The sequence below is a fragment of the Arvicanthis niloticus genome, chromosome X, assembly GCF_011762505.2.
Source record: "Arvicanthis niloticus isolate mArvNil1 chromosome X, mArvNil1.pat.X, whole genome shotgun sequence".
NCBI classification, from domain to species: Eukaryota; Metazoa; Chordata; class Mammalia; order Rodentia; family Muridae; genus Arvicanthis; species Arvicanthis niloticus.
This window is the reverse complement of record NC_047679.1, coordinates 27,268,216-27,290,033: the sequence shown is the minus strand read 5'-3', so window position 1 is coordinate 27,290,033 and position 21,818 is coordinate 27,268,216. Positions and strand designations below refer to the sequence as shown.

The following is a 21,818-nucleotide window of genomic DNA, read 5'->3' as shown; positions in this document are numbered from 1 at the left end:
TTTATTTTTCATTTCATACCTCAACAAAGCTGAGAAAAAACCCAGGGGCAGAGTATTTACCAAACCTTTGGAAGATGAAGCTGGACCAGTGAGAGATGTCCAAGTAGCCCCAGGTGATTGTTTTTTTATATTTATTCGTAAGATGATTTTTGTGCCTTGAATAATGGTATAGTGTTTCAGAAGGAAAGACTTTCCTGTTTTAAGGAAGCAAATGCAGAAAGTAGCCCAATGATAAATGAGTTTTTCACTGTACTAGTTCAAAGTTGCTGGTCATTCTAATAAAAATATTTTGGAGCGGTAGAATTAGAATATTTCCTGACTTTATGAAATTCTAATGTATGTAAAACCTCACTTATGTGGCACCATTGTTTAAAATTATTTTATTTTTCTTTGTTTAATGCTTTTATATTTTTAAAATTTCAGGCAATGTATTTTGATTATATTCTTTTTCTTCTCCCAACTTCTTTCAAATTGTGTTGCATATCACTATCTCTCTGACAGTATTTTATTTCTCTTAAAGATGAGAAAAATATAAAAATAGGTGTCTGGTTTGTATTAATCTCCTACTTTTGAGCATGTGGCCTGTCTTAGTGTGTGGTTTATATACTCAATGTTACTCCATTGAAGGAAACTGATTTTCCTTTTTCTAGCAACTATAAATTCTTGGCTAGTGCTGGAATTTGTGACCCCTTCCCTTCCTCTATGCTGGGAACCTCTATGGGGTTTTATGAGGCGTGAGCTTATACAAGACATGTGTAGTCTGTTGTGGTGTTTCTGAGTTCTTACATTCATCTTCTCTGTTTGTGAGAAAAGTTATCTGGGCAAAGTCTTTTTCTGCCCGGCCTTCATCATTCTGCCTGCTTTTCCACATAGTTACCTGAGCTTTGAAGGGAAGGGTGTGATACAGACATCCCATTTAAGGTTAGGTACTCCAATTTTTGTCAGTTTCTGAAGGTTGACCAATTGCAGGCCTCTTTGCTAATTACCATTTACTTAAAGAAATGTCTCTGATGATTTTTGATTTGAAAACACTTTTGAGATCATTAATCATCTTTAAAACTAGTGTCATAGGGTTTCTAATGATGTGATAAAACACCATCATCAAAGCATCTTGGAAAGGAAAGGGTTTATTTGGCTTACTCTTCCACATTACTGTCCATCTTTGAAGGAAATCAGGACAGGAACACAAACAAGGCAAGAGTCAATGCAGAGGACATTGATGGAGTACTGCTTCCTGGCTTGCTTAGCATGGTTTTCTCAGCCATCTTATAGAACCAAGACCACCAGCCCAGGAGTGGTCCCACTGACAATCACCAATTAGTAAAATGCCCTAAAGGCTTGCCTATAGTATAAACTTTGGAATTATTCTCTCAATTCAGAAATGTCAAGTTGGCATTAAACTAGCCAGCACAACTAGACTTCTGAATTCTTTGCCTGGATATTTTGATTTGTATATGGAGGAGTAAGGACCATAAAATTGTTTTATGTTTTTATAGCTCTACATCTATATACATGTTTCTACATGTATGTTTTTGTACTAAACGTACAGTTGTCCTCAAGGCAGAATGGCACCTTAGATCCTCAGGAGCTGTAGTTGAAGTGAGCCACTTGATAAGTGTTGGGAATGAACAAGCACTCGTGATGCTGAACTATACTCACCAGCACCCAGGAATATTTGAAGATGATGTAATATAATGGTTAAGGTCTTTTACAGAGAAAGCCTTTAATCTAATAAAGTACAGTTTTGGATCTTTTGCTGAATGGAGCAGAAAGAGATAGAGGTAGGAACTTAACCAAGAGAAAACATTATAGCAAAGAATTATATTTAAAAATCAAATGCAGCAGTGATTCCTCCATAGAGATCAGAGTGGATATTACAAAGAATCATAACCAGTACATGTAGTTATGTGATGAGATTGGTCTATGTGTTCTCTGCTTTTCTATTGTTTTGCTTTTTAAAGCAAAGACAAATATGTGACATAGAGATTATATGTTGTCTTCAGAATGTTTACTCTCTAGCTCTTTACAGATCTAGATTGCTAATATTTATTCTGTTGCTTTTTAAAGAAAAATTATTTATAATCTTTTTGTATTCTTTACACTCCAGATTATATTCCCCTCCCGGTCCACCCTCTGACTGTTCCCCATCCCATACCTTTTCCCTGCCCCCTGCCCTGTCTCCAGGAGGGTATCCTCATTCCCCACCTCCACCCCCCTCACCCTACCAGACCTCTAAACTTCCTTGGGCCTCCAGTCTCTTGAGGGTTTGTTTGCATCTTCTCTGACAGTACCCAGACCAGCACTCCTGTGCTGTATATGTGTTGGGAGCTTCATATCAGCTGGTGTATGCTGCCTAATTGATGGCTCAGTGTCTGAGAGATATTGGGGTCCAGGTCAATTGAGACTGCTGGTCCTCTCCTACAGGGTCGCCCTCCTCCTCAGCTTCTTCCAGCTTTTCCCTAATTCAGCCACAGAGGTCAGCAGCTTTTGTCAATTTGTTGGCTGCAAATATCTGCATCTGACTCTTTTAAGTTGCTTGTTGGGCCTTTTGGAGGAGAGTCATGATGGGTCCCTTTTTGTAAGCTCTCCATAGCTCTAGTAATAGTGTCAGGCCTTGGTACCTCCCCTTGAGCTGAATCCCACTTTGGGCCTGTCACTGGACCTCCTTTTCCTAGGGCTCCTCTCCATTTCCGTCTCTATAGTTCTTTCAGACAGGATCAATTGTGTTTTGACTATGGGATGGCAACCCCATCCCTTACTTGATGCCCTGTCTTTCTGCTGGAGGTGGGCTCTACAAGTTCTGTCTCCCCACTGTAAGGCATTTCATCTAAGGTCCCCTCCCTTTGAGTCCTGCAAGTTTCTTACCTCCCAGGTCTATGGTACCTTTTGGAGGGTCCCGCTAATCTCCTACCTCCTGAGGTTGCCTGTTTCCATTCTTTCTGCTGGCCCCCAGGACTTCAGTCCTTTTCCCTTACCCAATACCAGATCAGGTTCCCCTCTTACCTTTCCCCCACCCCCATTCCATCTCAGGTCCCTCTCTCCCTCTACCCCTGTGATTGCTTTCTTCTCCCTCCCAAGTGGCATTCAGGTGTCCTCACTTGAGTTCCCTGGACTGTATCTTGGGTATTCTGTCCTTTTTTTTGGCTAATATTTACTTAAGTACATACCATGCATGTTTTTTGGAGTCTGAGTTCCCTTACTTAGGATGACATTTTCTAGTTCCATCCCTTTGGCTACAAAACTCATGATGTCCTCATTCTTAGTAGCTGAGTAGCATTCCAATATGTAAATGAGCCACATTTCCTATATCCATTCTTCTGTTGTGGGGCATCTGGGTTGTTTCCAGCTTCTGGATGTCACAAATAAGGTCACAAAGAACATATTGGAACACGTGCTCCTGTGGCCTGTAGGGCATTTTCTGGGTATATTTCCAAGAGTGGTATTCCTGGATCTTAAGGTAGACCTTTTTCCAATTTTCTGGAGTGTAATGATGGAAGTGATACATCATGTACTGCATTGGTAGAGGTGGACAGTTGAGTGCAAGGCAAGTTGCATTTGGAACAGAGCCAGAAGAAACCTAATGATTTGGATGAAAATAGAGGGAACTAAGGATAAACCTAGCAGTGAGATTGTAAAACAAGAAACTAAAGATAGCAAGAAAGGGAATGGAAGATGGATAAAGGAATACTGTATTGGAGATACAAGAGTTCCAGAAATTGCCAAGAATAACCATTTCAGGGTCATAGCTGGAATCTTCAGTGATGCTATCAATGTGACTAGCCATCAATGGTCTGGTCCTGGTCAAAATCCTGAAAATCCTGACAGGGCGATTGTATAAGAAAAACTAATGCAAGTGATATTACTAGTGACATTGTTTTTAAATTAAAGGGAAGTCTTAAACATGGAGTATAAAGTAGTTGTTAAAAATGAAATGAGCTGGTCGAAAATAGGTGACTTAGTTATAAATGGTAGGGAAAGTTATAGTGGCACTAAAATGATGTTACATTTGTCCCGGTAGCCCAGGATAGACTGCTTCCTTGGTAAAAATTAAAACTTGGATGTCAAAAAGTTGCAAACATTTTTGATATTTGTTATCATGAGTTAAATGAATGCATGTGTTTGAATATGGAAAAATCAAGGCAGTAAACTGACTATTATATTTGTAAAGTAAAACACCAAGTAAATGTAGTTGAGCTTTGAATATGTTTATGTCCTTCATGTCTCTCTCTCAAAAGCCACTACTAGATTTTACTATGTAAAGTTCATTACTCATAAGAATGCTATTAAGGTGTTGATACTGAAATATCTCATTGGTTTCTCTAGTTGCTGTGAACATAGCTAAAATTAACATGGCAATCAATCTTCATCCAAAATAGTAAAATTGTCAAAATTTAGCTTTCACTTGAGCATTTTATGAAACAGCATATCACCTGAGCCTTCTTATGACAACAGTATATTAGAGTGTATACATTATGATGAGAGCCTTTATTATTTGGCACACATACTCAACATGATGTTTCTAGCTTTAAATGTACATCATTTTGTTTCTCATTTCATAACACAACAAAGTTGAGAAAAAACCCAAGGGCAAAAGAGTTACCAAACCTTGGAAAGACCAGCCCACATCTTTTGAAGATGAAGCAGCAGCCCCAGGTGATTGTGTTGCTTTGTTTGTCTATACTGACTTACAAGGTGATTTCTGTATATTGGATAATGGTGTGATTTTTTTTTCAGAAGGAAAGACCTTCTCATTTTAAGAAAACAAATATAAAAAGTAGCACAGTGATAAATTGATAGATATTTTCACATGCTAATTCAAATTAGCTAGTTATTCTAATAAGTTCACCTTTTTGAGAATTAGATGGTTTCCTGATTCTAAACATTTTATAAGTTTAAAAAAGTTCTTTTTCTGAGATAAGTTAATTTCAACCTTGTCCCCCTCTTATTCTTTTCTGCAAATTCAGATGTTTGCTTTATATTCAAAAATGCTGTAATGATGAACAAGACTAGCTTTCAGTTTATAAAAAACTATTACAAGAAGTAGCACAGTCATAAATCAATAGAAATGTGTTCATTGTAGTAATTCAAATTACCTGGCTATTCTAACAAGTTCATTCCTTTGGAGAATTAGATTGCTTGCTAATTATAGATTGTTTTTCATGCTTTAAAACAGAAAATTACCTTTTATTTTGAGATTATATTTTCCTACCCCTGAAACTCCCATATAACCCTCATTTTTCCCTGAAAATCATATGGCCTCTTTTCTCACTAACAGTGCTTGTGTGTGGGAAAGAAATCTCGCGGGCGGGGGGGGGGGGGGAGGGAGTCCGGTGGCAGGGTCCCAGGGCGGTCCGGCATCAGGGTCCCGGGCGGGCGTCCCACATCGCCAGCGGAGGGTCCCACATTCACATTCACGCAGCTGTCGGCGGGCGGGCCAGCGGCTGCATTGGCAAGGTTCCAGGGTTCCAAAAGCTGAGAATCAGGAGGAGAGACCATGCGACAGGTGGAGTCCGGTTTTCCAAAGCTTTATTGTTCATGACATGGTTAATGGATATAGGTGGTATGCGCTTCCCCCGCCAAAGGCCAGGGGACTCTCATTTTATAGGGAAGGAAAAAGGGGAGGGAATAACTTAATTAGCTACGCCCCTGGCCTTTTGATAATTCATTAATATTTAAATCTCTGGAGGTAGAGACTTGTTAATCACGCCCTCTACCTGTGTCCTACATGACTGAAGGTAACAGGTTAAATGGAGTTACCTCGTCCAAGGCCCAACATTGTGTGCAAGAATATCTATGTATATACATAGTTTTAAATATAACATGTTCTATCTGTATAATAATACCTGCATGCATGCTTTTATGGCTCGCTTCTTTTGACAACAGTGTACAGTGTAAACGTGTTCTTTGCTGACTATTCCTACCACTCCCTTTTCCACTTTTCCTCGGTTTTATATAGTTCTTTATGTAGTATTGAAGCTTTGTGGGCTATTCTCTGTCCAGTTTGTATACATATCGATTTATTTTTGCTCAGCTCACATTTGGACATTAATGTTGGTGGGATTTTATGTGTTGCTATTGATATTACTAGGAGACTCAGTCTTAGAGCAGACTCTCTGATTCTTTCCAAACTTTGTCACCACTTGAGCAATGTTCCTTGAGCCTTACCTTTTGGTAGGAATGTTCTGTAGATATATGCATTCTAATTAGGCTTCATTACTCCCTGCTGTGATTGGTTGCAGTTTCCTCCAATCATTTCTGTTACAAAGAAAAGTCTTCTGCGTGAACAGTAGAGACTAAAGTTATCAATATATGGACACATTGTATGCACTGTTTTTAGAGATTATGCTGATGCAGTAAATTAGGGGTTGCATTTTCTTCTTTAGAAACCATGGCATTACAAGTACAGGGTTATTAGCTGTGTTTCCAGTAGCAGGCATGCTCTACCTCTTATTGAGCTGAGCATTAACTTCAAGTAGAGTGTAAATGATCGCCACTGTTATCATGTCAGCATGGTGATAGCCTACATTATGGCAAAGCTTTATTAGAGCATGTGCAGAGTAGTAGTATTATTTGGAAAGCATAGTGGATTAAACAATGTGTTCTAGCTTTACATGTAAATAATTTTTGTTCTGCATTTTATACCTCAATAAAGCTGAGAAAAAATGCAAGGGCAAAACAGTCACCACTCCTTGGACTGGCCAACCCAGTCTCTTTGCAGATCAAGGAGCAGCCCCAGGTAATTTCTTTGTTCTTTTTGTTCATTAATCTATATTATTCACAATATAATTGTTGTTTGTTAACTAATAGTGTAATGTTTTCACAAGAGAACATCTTTTTTCTAAGAACGCAAAAGCTAGAAGCTGCACAAAGTTAAATTGGTAGAAATTTTCACTGGGCTACATCAAAATTTTCTCTTGGTATATTAATTTCATCCTTTTGGGGAATTAGAATGCATTCTTGTTATGATTAAATTTCAACCTTCTTTTATATCATTTTCTTCTTCTAAAATCTCCCATATTTCTGCTCCTTCTCTTTGCAAAATTCATGGCTCTCTTCTCACAGTTTGTGCTTGCTTTTAAGAATATCTATCTATACATATATTCTTAACTATAACCTGATCAGTCTTTATAAGAGTATATGTATGCATGTGTGTTATTACGGTTGGATCTTTGGCACCTGACCATGAAACGGTGTGCTTTTCCCTGGTTATTTCCACCTCTCCCTGTCTCAGCTTTCCTCAGTTTTATAAAGTTCTTTGTGTAGAGTGTAAGCCTCACAGACTTTTCTCTGTCTAGACAGTGTATATATTGGTGTCACTGTTCATCTCACATTTGGTCAGTGTTTTTGGTAGGATTATATGTTTTTGTCTTGATATTACTAGGAGACACTATCTGAGAGCAAATTCCCTTCACCTCTGGCTTTTTCCAATCTTTCTGCCACCTCTTGAGTACTTTTCAATAAGCTATACCTTAGGTACAGGAGTGTTCTGTAGATATAGCCATTCTGATTATGCTCCACCACTCTCTGTTTTGATTAGTTGTGGTTTTGTGCAATCGTCTCTGTTGCAAACAAAACTTTTCTGGATGAAGAATAAAGACTATAGTAGTCTTTGGTTATTAAGAAAGTATTTGTAGATTGTTTTTAGGGTATGTGGGTATAGTGAATAAGTTGTAGATTCTTCTCCAGTAACCATCACCTTACACGTACAGAGGTATTAGCTTAGTTCCTGGTACCATACATGCTCTTTTTCCTGTTGAGCCAAGTCTTTTTTTTTCCTTCTTTCTTGGATATTTTATTTATTTACATTTCAAATGTTATTCCATTTTCTGTTTTTTTTCACATTCCCCCTATCACATTCCCCCTATCAAGGTGTGCATGCCACAGTTGCTTCCTTAGAGTAACCATACCATGATGACAGTATTATATCTCATGTGAGCATGGTGGTAGCCTGTTTTATGACAGGGCTCTATTAGAGCATATGTATAATATTATAAGCTTTCTTATTTGAAAAGTATGGTGGATTAAACTTACAGTGTTCAATCTTTACATCTGAATAATTTTTGTTTTTTATTTCATGCCTCAAACAAGCTGAGAAAAAACAGAAGGGCAAAACAGTCACCACACCTTGGACTGACCAGCCCAGACTGTTTGCAGATCAAGGAGCAGCCCCAGGTGATTGCTCTTTTTTATATTGTTGTTCCAGATATGTTTGCTGTATATTGAATAATGGTGTATTTGGCAAAACCAGTTTTCACTTTAAGAAAAAAGTATAATAAATCACAAGAAACAGAAAGAAACTATCTAGAAAGAAAGCTGTATCAGGGGTTATTTGGGCAAAAGAAGCTGAAAATCTCTTTTAAATAAAAAATGGGGATATGGATCACTAATTTTAATCTGTACATTTTGATACCAAGGGGCCATTTTAAAGCATTCATATAAGTTACAATCCATTTTATGTTTGGATGTTGTTTTGTATAATCACACATGGGGCCAGTCTAAGATGTGAGTTTAGACAGAGAGAAATTATCTAAAAATCAAGGTATTTATAAATGATGTTGAAACTGATACGGTAAACAATATCATGGAGAAATGGCTAGATAAGGAAAGGTACATATGGACCCAAGTGATGATAAATTTTTCAAAAAGAGCAAAAGGTACACTTGTTAAATTGTCAAAACTAAGAGTGACAACAGACATGGTAAATTAAACCACATGCAGTACGAATTTCTACTTGACAATGATTGTTTTGAAAGGCAGATAGTGTGCTTGCATAGCTTTATTTGGTCATCTCTGGGATGGAACTTTATTAGAATATTACAGGGGTAATATAATATAAAGAATGGCTAGACATTTGTTTCAGGTTATATGTGATAATGTCCCCTCAAACTTGCATTTTTATTTATAAATTATCTATATTTAAATTTTGTTAGTTTGATAATTTTTATGATCTGTACTATGAGTGGTAATTTCTGGAAAGAAACTTTATCTACAGATACTGATTTTTTGATTAGAACTTTAGTGCTGGGAAGAGATGTGAATGTTAATGATCCAAAGAATAATAACCCTGTTTGGGCTAATTCTAGGATGCTAGTCATTCCTTGCTAACTCCTTTCTGAACTAACATCTTGTGACTAATAGATAGAAACCTTGTAGAATCTGAAAACTTAACAGACCTGTCAACCTCAAAGCTAAATATATCACCAGATAGCATCTTTGACCTATAGAGACGTGCCCCACCCCCATTTCACTGACAGTCAAATTGGCTCCAGAATAAATGACCTCTCAATCCCCTTATCAAAAGAAACAGGTAGAAAATTAGACTGTTTTTTGATTATATATTTTTTCATAGTATAAAAGAGAAAATTCTCTTTTATGTGAGATTATAATTTAATTTCAACGTGTCCCCCTACCCATGTCTTTTACCAAATCTTGAATTTGTCCCTACTTTGGTACATCAAATTAATAGCCTCTTTTCTCTCTCAGTTTTACTTCTAACATTCAAAATTGTTTGTGTGTGTGTGTGTGTGTGTGTGTGTGTGTGTGTGTGTGTGTGTGTGTTGGGGGCCGACTTTTAGCAGAAAGCGGTTATTAGCTTTGCAGCCATCTTGAGCCATATACCCTGACATGTGACTTGGATTACAATAGCCTACAACAGCTGAGAACACTCCGCTAATCTTGGTTTAGATACCTTGAGATTAAAGGTGCCTGAGATTAAAGTTGTGTGACTTAAGAGTGTAATTTAGAGATAAGATTTAGAGACAAGACCTAAGGGCGTGATTAAAAGTGTGACCAAAAGGCATGGCTTAGAAGTGAGACATATAAAAGGCAGACACAGAACAGAACAGAGAACCAGACACAGCAGAGAGAAGACAGGTAGCAGGCACTTGGAAGAGAACTTGGAAGAAGTAACTTGGAACTTGGAGGGACTAGGAGCTAGGGACTAGGCACTAGGAACTCAAGACTTAGGACTTAGACTGAAGAATAAACGGAATTGAATTACACTCTGTCTGGTCTGCATTCTTCGAGTCCGTCCTCACTCTCGCTCTTGCTGAACCCCGACCCGTGGAGCGGAGCGGCAGCTTGGGCTGGGATACAGTGGCAGCCCAAACGTGGGTTGTCCCGGGCCTCAACATTTTGCTTGGGCCGCGACATTTTTTGGCCGCCCCAACGTGTGTGTGTGTGTGTGTGTGTGTGTGTGTGTGTGTGTGTGTGTATACACATATATATATATACACATATATATATACACACACACACATACATATACATATATACATGTATATGTTTATATATGTTTATATGTGTGTGTGTGTATATATATGTGTATATATATATATGTGTATATATATATGTGTGTATATATATATATACTTATATATATTCCTAAGTATAACTTGTTCAGTATTTGTAATAGTACCTGTATATATGTTTTCATCACTAGCTTTGTCATCCACATAGCAAATTGGTGTGCTCTTCCTTGAGAATTTCCTCTTCTCGTTTTTCCAGTTCTCCTCAGGTTTATATAGTTCTTCCGGTAGAATGGAGGCCTCACATACATTTCTCTGTCCAGTGTGTATGCATATTGATTCATTATATTTTCAGCTCACATTTGGTCAGTTATACTGGTGGGATTTTCTGTGTTAATATTACTAGGAGACACATTCTTAGAGCCAACTCTCTGACCCTCTGGCTCTTTCTAGTATTTCTGCCACCTCTTGAGTAATGTTCCCTGACTTTACCTTAGGTTTATGCATGTTCTTGTGTGTGTGTGTGTGTGTGTGTGTGTGTGTGTGGTGTGTGTGTGTGTGTGTGTATATATCAATTCTGATTGGGATATACTGCACTCAGATTTGATTTGTTAGGATTTCCTGCAGTGGTCTCTGTTGTAAATAAAAATTTTATTGATGAAGAATAAAGACTACAGTTATCTTTGGATATAAGGACAGTGTTTATAGATTGTTCTTACTTAGGGATCATACTGGTTTAGTGAATCAGGGGTTCTAGATTCTTCTATAGTACCTATCATGTTACAGTCACAGAGTTATTAGCTGTGTTCCAGTATCAGGCATGCTCTCCATCTTATTGAGCCAATTCTCAAATCCAAGTGAAGGGTTGTTGAGAAACGCCAGTTTGTACATGCCACTACTATATCATTAGAGTTACTATGCCATGAATGGCATTATTATAAACATATGAGAAAGATGGTACCCTATTTTATTAGAGCATATGTATACTATTATAAGCTTTATTATTTGGAAAGCATAGTGGATTAAACGTATAATGTTTACACCTGGAAAATTTTTGGTTTTCATATCATACCTCAATCAAGCTGAGAAAAAACGCAAGGTCAAAACAGTCACCACACCTTGGACTGACCAACCCAGACTTTTTGTAGATCAAGGAGCAGCCCCAGGTGATTGCTTCACACATTAATTAGTCTATATTATACAATATATTTGCTGTGCTTTGAAAAATAGTGTAATTTTTTTGGGTGGAAAGGCTATTTTCTAAGAAAACAAATTCAAGAAACAGCACAGTGATAAACTGGTAGAAATTGTCTCTTAATATAATGAGTTCATCCTTTTGAAGACTTAAATTGTGTTCTGGATATGATTTAATTTCAACATTTTCCTTATCTTTTCATCCTTAAAAAACATCTAATATGTCCCCTACTCCTCTCTACATATGTGTGTTTTTAGAGCTGCATTTGCAGTACCTGAAAGTGAATTGGTGTGTCCTATCATGAGGATTCCCACCTCTCCCTTTCCCAGATTTTCTTACATTTATAGAGTTTTTGAGTAGGTTGGAGGGTTCATAAGATTTTTTTTTCTGTATAGTTCGTATATGTATTGCCATGATTTTTTCACTTCATATTTTTGGACTGGTGTTCATGGTATTTTATGTTACTCTGGGTATTACTCAGAGACACAGTATTAGAGCAAACTCCATGACACTGGTGACTTTTTCAAACTTTGTCACGTCTTGAGCAGTGTTCCCTGAGTTTTACCTTACATGCAGTAATGTTCTGCAGATATATCCATTTTGATTGGTCCACACCACTCTCAGATTTGATTGGGCTTTCCTGCAATCTTCTCTGTGTGTTGCAGCCTAAGGTTTTTTGAGTGAATAGTAAAGATTATGGTTGTCTTTCAATATAAGTACAGTGTTTATACAATTTTTTTAGAGATTATGCTGATACAGTAAATAAGGGGTTGCAGGTTCTTCTTCAGAAACCATGACGTTACAAGCACAGAGACATTACTATGTTTCCAGTAGCAGGCATGCATTCCTTCTGTTGAGCCAAATCTTAATTCCAAGTAAAGTGTAAAGGATGGGCACTGTGATATATCACGTGAGCATGGTGATAGCATATTGTGACAACGCTTTATTAGAACATGTGCAAAGTAGTATTTAAGCTTTATTATTGGGGAATCATAGTGGATTAAACAATGTGATCTATCTTTACATATGAATAATTTTTGTTCTGCATTTTATCTCTCAATAAAGCTGAGAAAAAACGCAAGGGCAAAACAGTCACCACTTCTTGGGCTGGCCAACCCAGTCTCTTTGCAGATCAAGGAGCAGCCCCAGGTAATTGCTTTGTTCTCTTTTAAATATATCTATTTTATTCACAGTATATTTTATGTAGATTGAATAAGAGCACAATATTTTCAGATGGAAAGTACTTTTTCTAAGAAAACAAATCCAAGAAGAAGCACAATGGTAGATTGTTAGGAATTTTCACTGTGCTCAGTCAGATTTTTCTCTTACAATAAGTTCGTCCTATTGGGGAATTAGGTTATTTACTGATTATGACTTAATTTTAACTCTTCTTCCTTTCCTTTCTTGCTTCCAAAATGTCTCATTGATCTCCTCCTTTTTTTCCTCTATATTCATTGCCATTTTCCTACAGTTCATGCTGGCATTTAAGAATATCTGTGTACATTGATACTCTTACCTATAACCTTTTCAGTCTGTATAAGCACAGGCAAACATGCACACAGATACACACATACATATAGGTGTATATATAAAAGTATGTATATGTGTGTCTGTGTGTGCATGTGTTTATGAGTTTGTTTTCTGTCTTTGTTTGTCAAGACCTTATGATGAGTCAGTGTGCTTTCCCTGGGTATTCCCACATTTTGCTTTCCTCAGTTTTATAGTCTTTTACGTAGGGTTGAGGTCTCACATGCATTTATCTCTGTCTAGTGTGTGTATATATTGTTGTCATTTTTGTTCACCTCACATTTTGGTAGTGGTATTTGTGGTATTTTATGTGTTGCTCTGAATATTACTAGGAGATCCAGTCTTAGAGCAGACTTTCTGACTCTCTAACTCTTTCAATCTTTGTTACTTCTTGGGCAGTGTTCTCTGAGTTTTACCTTAGATGCAGTAATGTTCTGTAGATATATCCATTTTGATTGGTCCACACCACTCTCGGCTTTGATTGTTTGGGCTTTCCTGCAATCTTCTCTGTGTGTTGTAGCCTAAGGTTTTCTGGATGAATAGTAAAGATGACAGTTGTCTTTCAGTATAAGGACAGTGTTTACATATTTTTTAGAGATTATGCTGATACAGTAAATAAGGGGTTTTAGGTTCTTCTTCAGAAACTATGACATTACAAGCACAGAGTCATTAGCTGTGTTTCCAGTGGAAGGCATAAATTCCTTCTTGTTGAGCCAAGTCTTTTTTTATTTATTTTTTTATTGGATATTATTTATTTACATTTCTGATGCCATCCCCTTTCCCCATTTCCCCTCCCTTGAAAACCCCTGTCCCATACCTTCTTCTTCTTTTTGCTGTTATACAATTTTTTTTTAATGTCAACCAAAGTCTTTATAAGTTTGGTAATGCTCAGTATCAATCAGAAGACTAACCTAATACCCAATCTAGATATCTCAAATATCTTTGACTGGCAGAGACATGTGAACATCTGCCTTTTATGACTGGCCCCCCCTTTCTCTCTCATCACCTAAAACTTAGCCAATTTATAGAGACCTCTGAACACCTGGACACTCCCTCTACTACAAAACGTTGGAGCATCTGTTCTTCTGCCTTCTGGCCCAGGATCATCTGACAGACCTTAGTGCTGCAGAATTATTAAGGGCTGATTACTCTGTCTAGGCAGATATAATCAGTCGACTATTCTGCAAGTGTGTCCTTTTCTGGACAGTATTTTGTCTATAGATGGAAAGAGGCAATTCTTGCCTAGTGGCTGTCTCATCACAATTGGAATAACTCCAAAAATGCTCAATTTCTTCTTAGAATCCAAGACAGGAAGCTGTCAGGAGCAGGCAGGTCTCTAATCAAAATGAACAGTAATACAGAAATGTGTGTAATGTCAATTCTGTGGATTTCTGATGTTTTGAAAAATAACTAACCATGTAAGGAAATCTGGACTGTTGTCTGTTAACTCCACTCAGCTATTTCTAAATAAAATACAGAAAACTCCCTAACAATAAACTCAAAGCCATGAATTTGCTATAGGCCCTTAACTCACAGGCTAACCATCTCAAATCAGTTAGAAAAGTTAAAGAAGGACTAGATCCTAGGCCTTGTATTTCTAAATATGTTATACAGGCATAACACCTAGGATAGTAACAATATTCGTCTCATTTTTATATTAATAAGAAGCTTGTACCAATAAAAACCTTAAATTTGAAATCAAAGTAAATTTTGTACCATTTAAGAAATTATAACTTCATTTTAATAACAATTATACATATTTCTACCAGTAAGTTATGGCTATGCAATAAATCCTAGCTAATCTTCCCTCTTCCACCTAAACCACTACTTCTCCCTAGAAAGACAGCCCAGTATTAACCACCTCAGTCCTCAAGCCCAGGGAATAGGGGCACCGACTCTTCATTAACTTCTTCAAGCTGATTATGGGTGTTGAGATATTAGAAGAGGGGTTGGGGGAAGAATAAATTGATAAGCCTCTGACACTGTCTTCACTGCATCTGGCTGGAATTCCAGGACATCAGAGGTTCCAGCAGGGGTGCTCAGCTTGCCTGATGAGTAGACACACCAAGGCTATGTATTCTGCAATATACAATTCTCAAAACAAATTTTAATATCAAGATAATTGTTTGTTTGAATTCTGGAATCTAGTCTTCTGGCTGCCTGCCTTTATCATGTCTAATCCATATAATTCTGGGCGTTTCTATAAAGGTGTGCTCCCACCATCCTCCCATTTTCACCTCCCTGCTCTCAAATTCCTCAACACTAGGGAATCCAAACTTTCAGGCACCAAGTCCCTCCACTTCCACTGATGCCTAGCCCCTTATTCTTCTCCAATTAATATGAGGGTGTGCTCCTACCATCCTCTCATTCCCACCTCCATGTTCTTGAAATTCCCCAACACTAGGGAATCCAAACTTTCAGGTACCAAGCCTGTCCACTTCCACTGATGCCTGGCAAGGCCACCCTCAACTACCTATACAGGTGGAGCCATGAGTCCCTCCTTTTGTGTTCTCGGTCTTAAGATTTTATAATGGCTACTTCAGCTTGTTTCTTAGGACCATTTGCTTGAAAAATTGTTTTCCAGCCTTTTATTCTAAGGTAGAGTCTGTCTTTGTACTGAGGTGGGTTTCCTGTATGCAGCAAAATGCTGGGTCCTGTTTATGTATCCAGTCCATTAGTGTATGTCTTTTAATTTGGGAATTGAGTCCATTGATGTTAAGAGATATCAAGGAACAGTGATTGTTGTCTCTTGTTATTTTTGTTATTAGAGGTGAAGTTATCTTTGTGTGGTTATCTTCTTTTGGATTTTTTGGAAGAGGATTACTTTCTTGCTCTTTCTAGGGTATAATTTCCCTCCTTGTACTGGAGGTTTCCTGCTATTATCCATTTTAATGCTGGGTTTGTGGAAAGATATTGTGTAAATTTGGTTTTGTCATGGAATATCTTGGTTTCTCCATCTATGGTAATTGAGAGTTTTGCTGGATATAGTAGCCTGGGCTGGCATTTGTGTTCTCTTAGGGTCTGTATGACATCTGTCCAGCATCTTCTAGCTTTTATAGTATCTGGTGAGAAGTCTGGTGTAATTCTGATAGGTCCTGCCTTTATATGTTACTTGGCCTTTCTCCCTTACTGCATTTAATATTCTTTCTTTGTTTTGTGCACTTGGTGTTTTGATTATTATGTGACAGGAGGTATTTCTTTTCTGATCTAGGCTATTTAGCATTCTATAGGCTTCTTGTATGTTTATGGGCATCTCGTTCTTTAGGTTAGGGAAGTTTTCTTCTATAATTTTGTTGAAGATATTTATTGGCCCTTTAAGTTGGGAATCTTCACTGTCATCTATACCTGGGTTTGTTCTTCTCATTGTGTCCTGAATTTCCTGGATGTTTTGTGTTAAGAACTTTTTGCATTTTTTTTTGACAGTTGTGTCAATATTTTCTATGATATCTTCTGCACCTGCGGGTCTCTGGTCTATCTCTTGTATTCTGTTGTTGATGCTTGTGTCTATGACACCTGATTTCTTTCCTAGGTTTTCTATCTCCAGGATAGACACTTTTTGTGATTTCTTGATTGTTTCTACTTCAGTTTTTATGTCCTGGATGGTTTTGTTCAATTCCTTCAGTTGTTTGTTTGTGTTCTCTTGTAATTCTTTAAGGAATTTTTGTGATTCCACTTTAAGGGCTTCTACCTGTTTACCTGTGTTCTCCTCAAATTCTTGAAGTCCTCTATCATCATCATTAGAAGTGATTTTAAATCTGAATCTTGCTTTCCTAGTGATATGGGAAATTCAGGACTACTCATATGGGAGAACTAGGTGTTAATGATGCCAAGTACCCTGGGTTACTGATGCTTATGTTCTTGCGCTTGCCTTTTTCCATCTGTATCTCCTTAGTACTACCTGCCCTGTCCCTGACTGGAGCCTGTCTTTCCTATTATCTTGGTTGTATCAGAACTTTGTGGGGTGGGTGTAACTACTGGGGTAAGCGCTGGGGCCCAAAATCTGCTCAGTGATCAGCTCAGACAGGATATTACCCAAGTTAGAGCACCTGGGATCCCCGCTTCCTCTGGGTTCTTAGAGATTGGGGGCAGAGCTGCCACCCAAGATCTGCTCAGTGCTCTGGCCCAGAAAGGAAGAAACCCGAGCCAAGTCTTAATTCCAAGTAAAGTGTAAATGATGGGCACTGTGATATATCATGTGAGCATGGTGATAGCATATTATGACAAGGCTTTATTAGAACATGTGCACAGTAGAATATAAGCTTAATTATTGGGAAAGCATAGTGGATTAAACAGTGTGATCTATCTTTACATATGAATAAGTTTTTGTTCTGCATTTTATCTCTCAATAAAGCTGAGACAAAATGCAAGGGCAAAACAGTCACCACTTCTTGGGCTGGCCAACCCAGTCTCTTTGCAGATCAAGGAGCAGCCCCAGGTAATTGCTTTATTCTATTTTTAATGTATCTATTTTATTGACTGTATATTTTATGTAGATTGAATAAAAGTACAATGTTTTCAGATGGAAAGTACTTTTTCTAAGAAAACAAATCCAAGAAGAAGGACAATGGTAGATTGTTAGGAATTTTCACTGTGCTAAGTCAGATTTTTCTCTTACAATAAGTTCATCCATCCTATTGGGGAATTAGATTATTTACTAATTATGACTTAATTTTAACTGTTCTTCCTATTATTTCTTGCTTCCAAAATGTCTCATTGATCTACTCCTTTTTTTCCTCCATATTCATGGCCATTTTCCTACAGTTCATGCTGGCATTTAAGAATATCTGTGTACATAGTTACTTTTACCTATAAACTGTTCAGTCTGTATAAGCACACACACACACAGATACATATATGTATATACACAAGTGTGTATGTTTTGTGTCTGTGTTTATGTGTTTGTTTTTCTGTCTTTGTTTGTCAAGACCTTATCATAAGTCAGTGTGTTTTTTCTGGGTATTCCCACCCATTGCTTTCCTGGCTTTCCTCAGTTTTATAGTCTTTTGTGTATGGGTGAGGTCTCACATGCATTTATCTCTGTCTAGTGTATGTATGTGTGTGTGTGAGTGTGTGTGTGTATATATATATATATATATATATATGTATATTATATACATATATATGTATATATATACACACATATATATGTGTATATATATACGTCTATATATGTGTGTATATATATGTATATATATGTGTGTGTGTGTGTATATATTTTATATATATATATATATATATATATATATATATATATATATATAAAATCTGTCATTTTGTTGAGCTCACATTTTCCTAGTGGTATTTGTGGTATTTCATGTGTTGCTCTGAATATTTCTGAGAGATCCAGTCTTAGAGCAAACTTTCTGACTCTCTGACTCTTTTTCAATCCTTGTCACCTCTTGGGCAGTGTTCTCTGAGTTTTACCTTAGATGCAGTAATGTTCTGTAGATATATCCATTTTGATTTGTCCACACCACTCTCAGCTTTGATTGGTTGGGCTTTCCTGCAATCTTCTCTGTGTGTTGTAGCCTAAGGTTTTCTGGATGAAAAGTAAAGACTATGGTTACCTTTCAGTATAAGGACAGTGTTTATACTTTTTTTTTTTTTAGAGATTATGCTGATACAGTAAATTAGGGGTTGCAGGTCCTTCTTCAGAAACTATGACGTTACAAGCACAGAGTCATTACTGTGTTTCCAGTAGCAGGCATGCATTCCTTCTTGTTGAGCCAAGTCTTAATTCCAAGTAAAGTGTAAAGGATGGGCACTGTGATATATCACGTGAGCATGGTGATAGCATATTGTGACAACGCTTTATTAGAACATGTGCAAAGTAGTATTTAAGCTTTATTATTGGGAAATCATAGTGGATTAAACAATGTGATCTATCTTTACATATGAATAATTTTTGTTCTGCATTTTATCTCTCAATAAAGCTGAGAAAAAACGCAAGGGCAAAACAGTCACCACTCCTTGGGCTGGCCAACCCAGTCTCTTTGCAGATCAAGGAGCAGCCCAGGTAATTGCTTTGTTCTCTTGTAAATATATCTATTTTATTCACAGTATATTTTATGTAGATTGAATAAGAGCACAATATTTTCAGATGGAAAGTACTTTTTTCTAAGAAAACAAATCCAAGAAGAAGCACAATGGTAGATTCTTAGGAATTTTAAGTGTGTTAGTCAGATTTTTCTCTTACAATAAGTTCGTCCTATTGGGGAATTAGGTTATTTACTGATTATGACTTAATTTTAACTCTTCTTCCTTTCCTTTCTTGCTTCCAAAATGTCTCATTGATTTCCTCCTTTTTTTTCCTCCATATTCATGGCCATTTTCTTACAGTTCATGCTGGCATTTAAGAATATCTGTATACATAGATATTCTTACTTGTAACCTGTTCAGTCTGTATAAGCACACACACACACACACATGCACACACCCATACATATATGTATATATATAGGGGTGTGTGTGTGTGTGTGTGTGTGTGTGTGTGTGTGTGTGTGTTTATATGTTTGTTTTCTGTCTTTGTTTGTCAAGACCTTATCATGAGTCAGTGTGTTTTCCCTGGGTATTCCCACCTGTTGCTTTCCTGGCTTTCCTCAGTTTTATAGTCTTTTGTGTATGGGTGAGGCCTTACATGCATTTATCTCTGTCTAGTGTATATATATATTGCTGTCATTTTTGTTCCCCTCACATTTTGTTAGTGTTGTTTGTGGTATTTTTTGTGTTGCTCTGGATGTTACTAGGAGATCCAGTCTTAGAGCAGACTTTTTGACTCTCTGACTCTTTTTCAATCTTTTTCGCCTCTTGGGCAGTGTTCTCTGAGTTTTACCTTAGATGCAGTAATGTTCTGTAGATATATCCATTTTGATTGGTCCTCACCACCCTCAGCTTTGATTGGTTGGGCTTTCCTGCAATCTTCTCTGTGTCTTGTAGCCTAAGGTTTTTGGATGAACAGTAAAGACTATGGTTATCTTTCAGTATAATGATAGTATTTATACATTGTTTTTGGAGATTGTGCCAATATAGAGTTTGCAGATCTTCCTCAGTAACCATGACATTACAAGCACAGAGTTATTAGCTGTTTTTCCAGTAACAGGCATGCTCTATTTCCAAGTAAACTGTAAATTATGGATATTGTGAGACATCACGAGAGCATGGTGATAGCCTACATTATGACAAGGCTTTATTAGAATATGTGCAGAGTAGTATATAAGCTTTATTATTGGGGAAGCCTAGTGGATTAAACAATGCGATCTAGCTTTACATGTAAATAATTTTTTTTCACTTCATACCTCAATAAAGCTGAGAAAAAACGCAAGGGCAAAACAGTCACCACACCTTGGGCTGGCCAACCCAGTCTCTTTGCAGATCAAGGAGCAGCCCCGGGTAATTGCTTTGTTTCTGTTTTTAATATAACCTATTTTATTCATAGTATATTTTATGTAGATTGAATAAGAGCACAGCATTTTCAGATGGAAAGTACTTTTTCTAAGAAAACAAATCCAAGAAGAAGCACAGTGGTAGATTGTTAGGAATTTTCACTGTGCTAAGTCAGATTCTTCTCTTACAGTAAGTTCATCCTATTGGGGAATTAGATTATTTACTGAATGTGACTCAATTTTTACTATTATTTCTATCCTTTCTTGCTTCCAAAAGTCTCATTGATCCCCTCCTTTTTTCCCTCCATATTCATGGCCATTTTCCTACATTTCATGCTGGCATTAAGAATATCTGTTTATATAGATACTCTTACCTATAACCTGTTCAGTATGTATAAGCACACACAACATACACACAGATACATACATACACACACACATACACACACACATATTATGTATATATACATATATATATATGTATACACACACACACACACACACACACAAAATTGTGTATGTATGTGTCTGTTTATGTGTTTGTTTTTCTGTCTTTGTTTTGAGACCTTACCATGAGTCAGTGCACTTTCCCTGGGTATTCCTGCCTGTTGCTTTCCTGGATTTCCTCAGTTTTATAGTCTTTTTTGTAGGGTTGAGCTCTCACATGCATTTATCTCTGTCTAGTGTGTATATATATTGCTGTCATTTTTGTTTAGCTCACATTTTGCTAGGGGTTTTTATGGTATTTTATGTGTTGCTCTGAATATTACAAGGAGATCCAGTCTTACAGCAGACTTTCTGACTCTCTGACTCTTTTTCAATCCTTGTCACCTCTGGGCAGTGTTCCCTGAGTTTTACGTTAGATGCAGTAATGTTCTGTAGATATATCCATTTTGATTGGTCCTCACCACCCTCAGCTTTGATTGGTTGGGCTTTCCTGCAATCTTCTCTGTGTCTTGTAGCCTAAGGTTTTTGGATGAACAGTAAAGACTATGGTTATCTTTCAGTATAATGATAGTATTTATACATTGTTTTTGGAGATTGTGCCAATATAGAGTTTGCAGATCTTCCTCAGTAACCATGACATTACAAGCACAGAGTTATTAGCTGTGTTTCCAGTAACAGGCATGCTCTATTTCCAAGTAAACTGTAAATTATGGATATCATGAGACATCACGTGAGCATGGTGATAGCCTACATTATGACAAGGCTTTATTAGGAATATGTGCAGAGTAGTATATAAGCTTATTATTGGGGAAGCCTAGCGGATTAAACAATGTGATCTAGCTTACATGTAAAATAATTTTTTTTTCACTTCATACCTTCAATAAAGCTGAGAAAAAACGCAAGGGCAAAACAGTCACCACACCTTGGACTGGCCACCCAGTCTCTTTGCAGATCCAGGAGCATCACCAGGTGATTACCCCGTTCCTTTGTTTGTTAATCTATATTATTCATGATATTTTT

The 21,818-nt window shown here is 37.2% G+C and overlaps 1 protein-coding gene across 1 annotated transcript in view; it reads left to right on the top strand.

The window, feature by feature from the left end:
- The window catches only part of LOC117694304 (sex comb on midleg-like protein 2), a 93,456-nt gene that overhangs the window by 47,638 nt on the left and 24,000 nt on the right, over positions 1-21,818 (top strand). Inside the window, 10 exon segments of the mRNA XM_076918580.1 lie at positions 30-113; positions 4,570-4,653; positions 6,653-6,736; positions 8,089-8,172; positions 12,508-12,591; positions 17,321-17,404; positions 18,903-18,991; positions 20,280-20,358; positions 21,685-21,726; positions 21,729-21,767. Coding sequence (XP_076774695.1) covers positions 30-113; positions 4,570-4,653; positions 6,653-6,736; positions 8,089-8,172; positions 12,508-12,591; positions 17,321-17,404; positions 18,903-18,991; positions 20,280-20,358; positions 21,685-21,726; positions 21,729-21,767 — 753 coding nt within the window.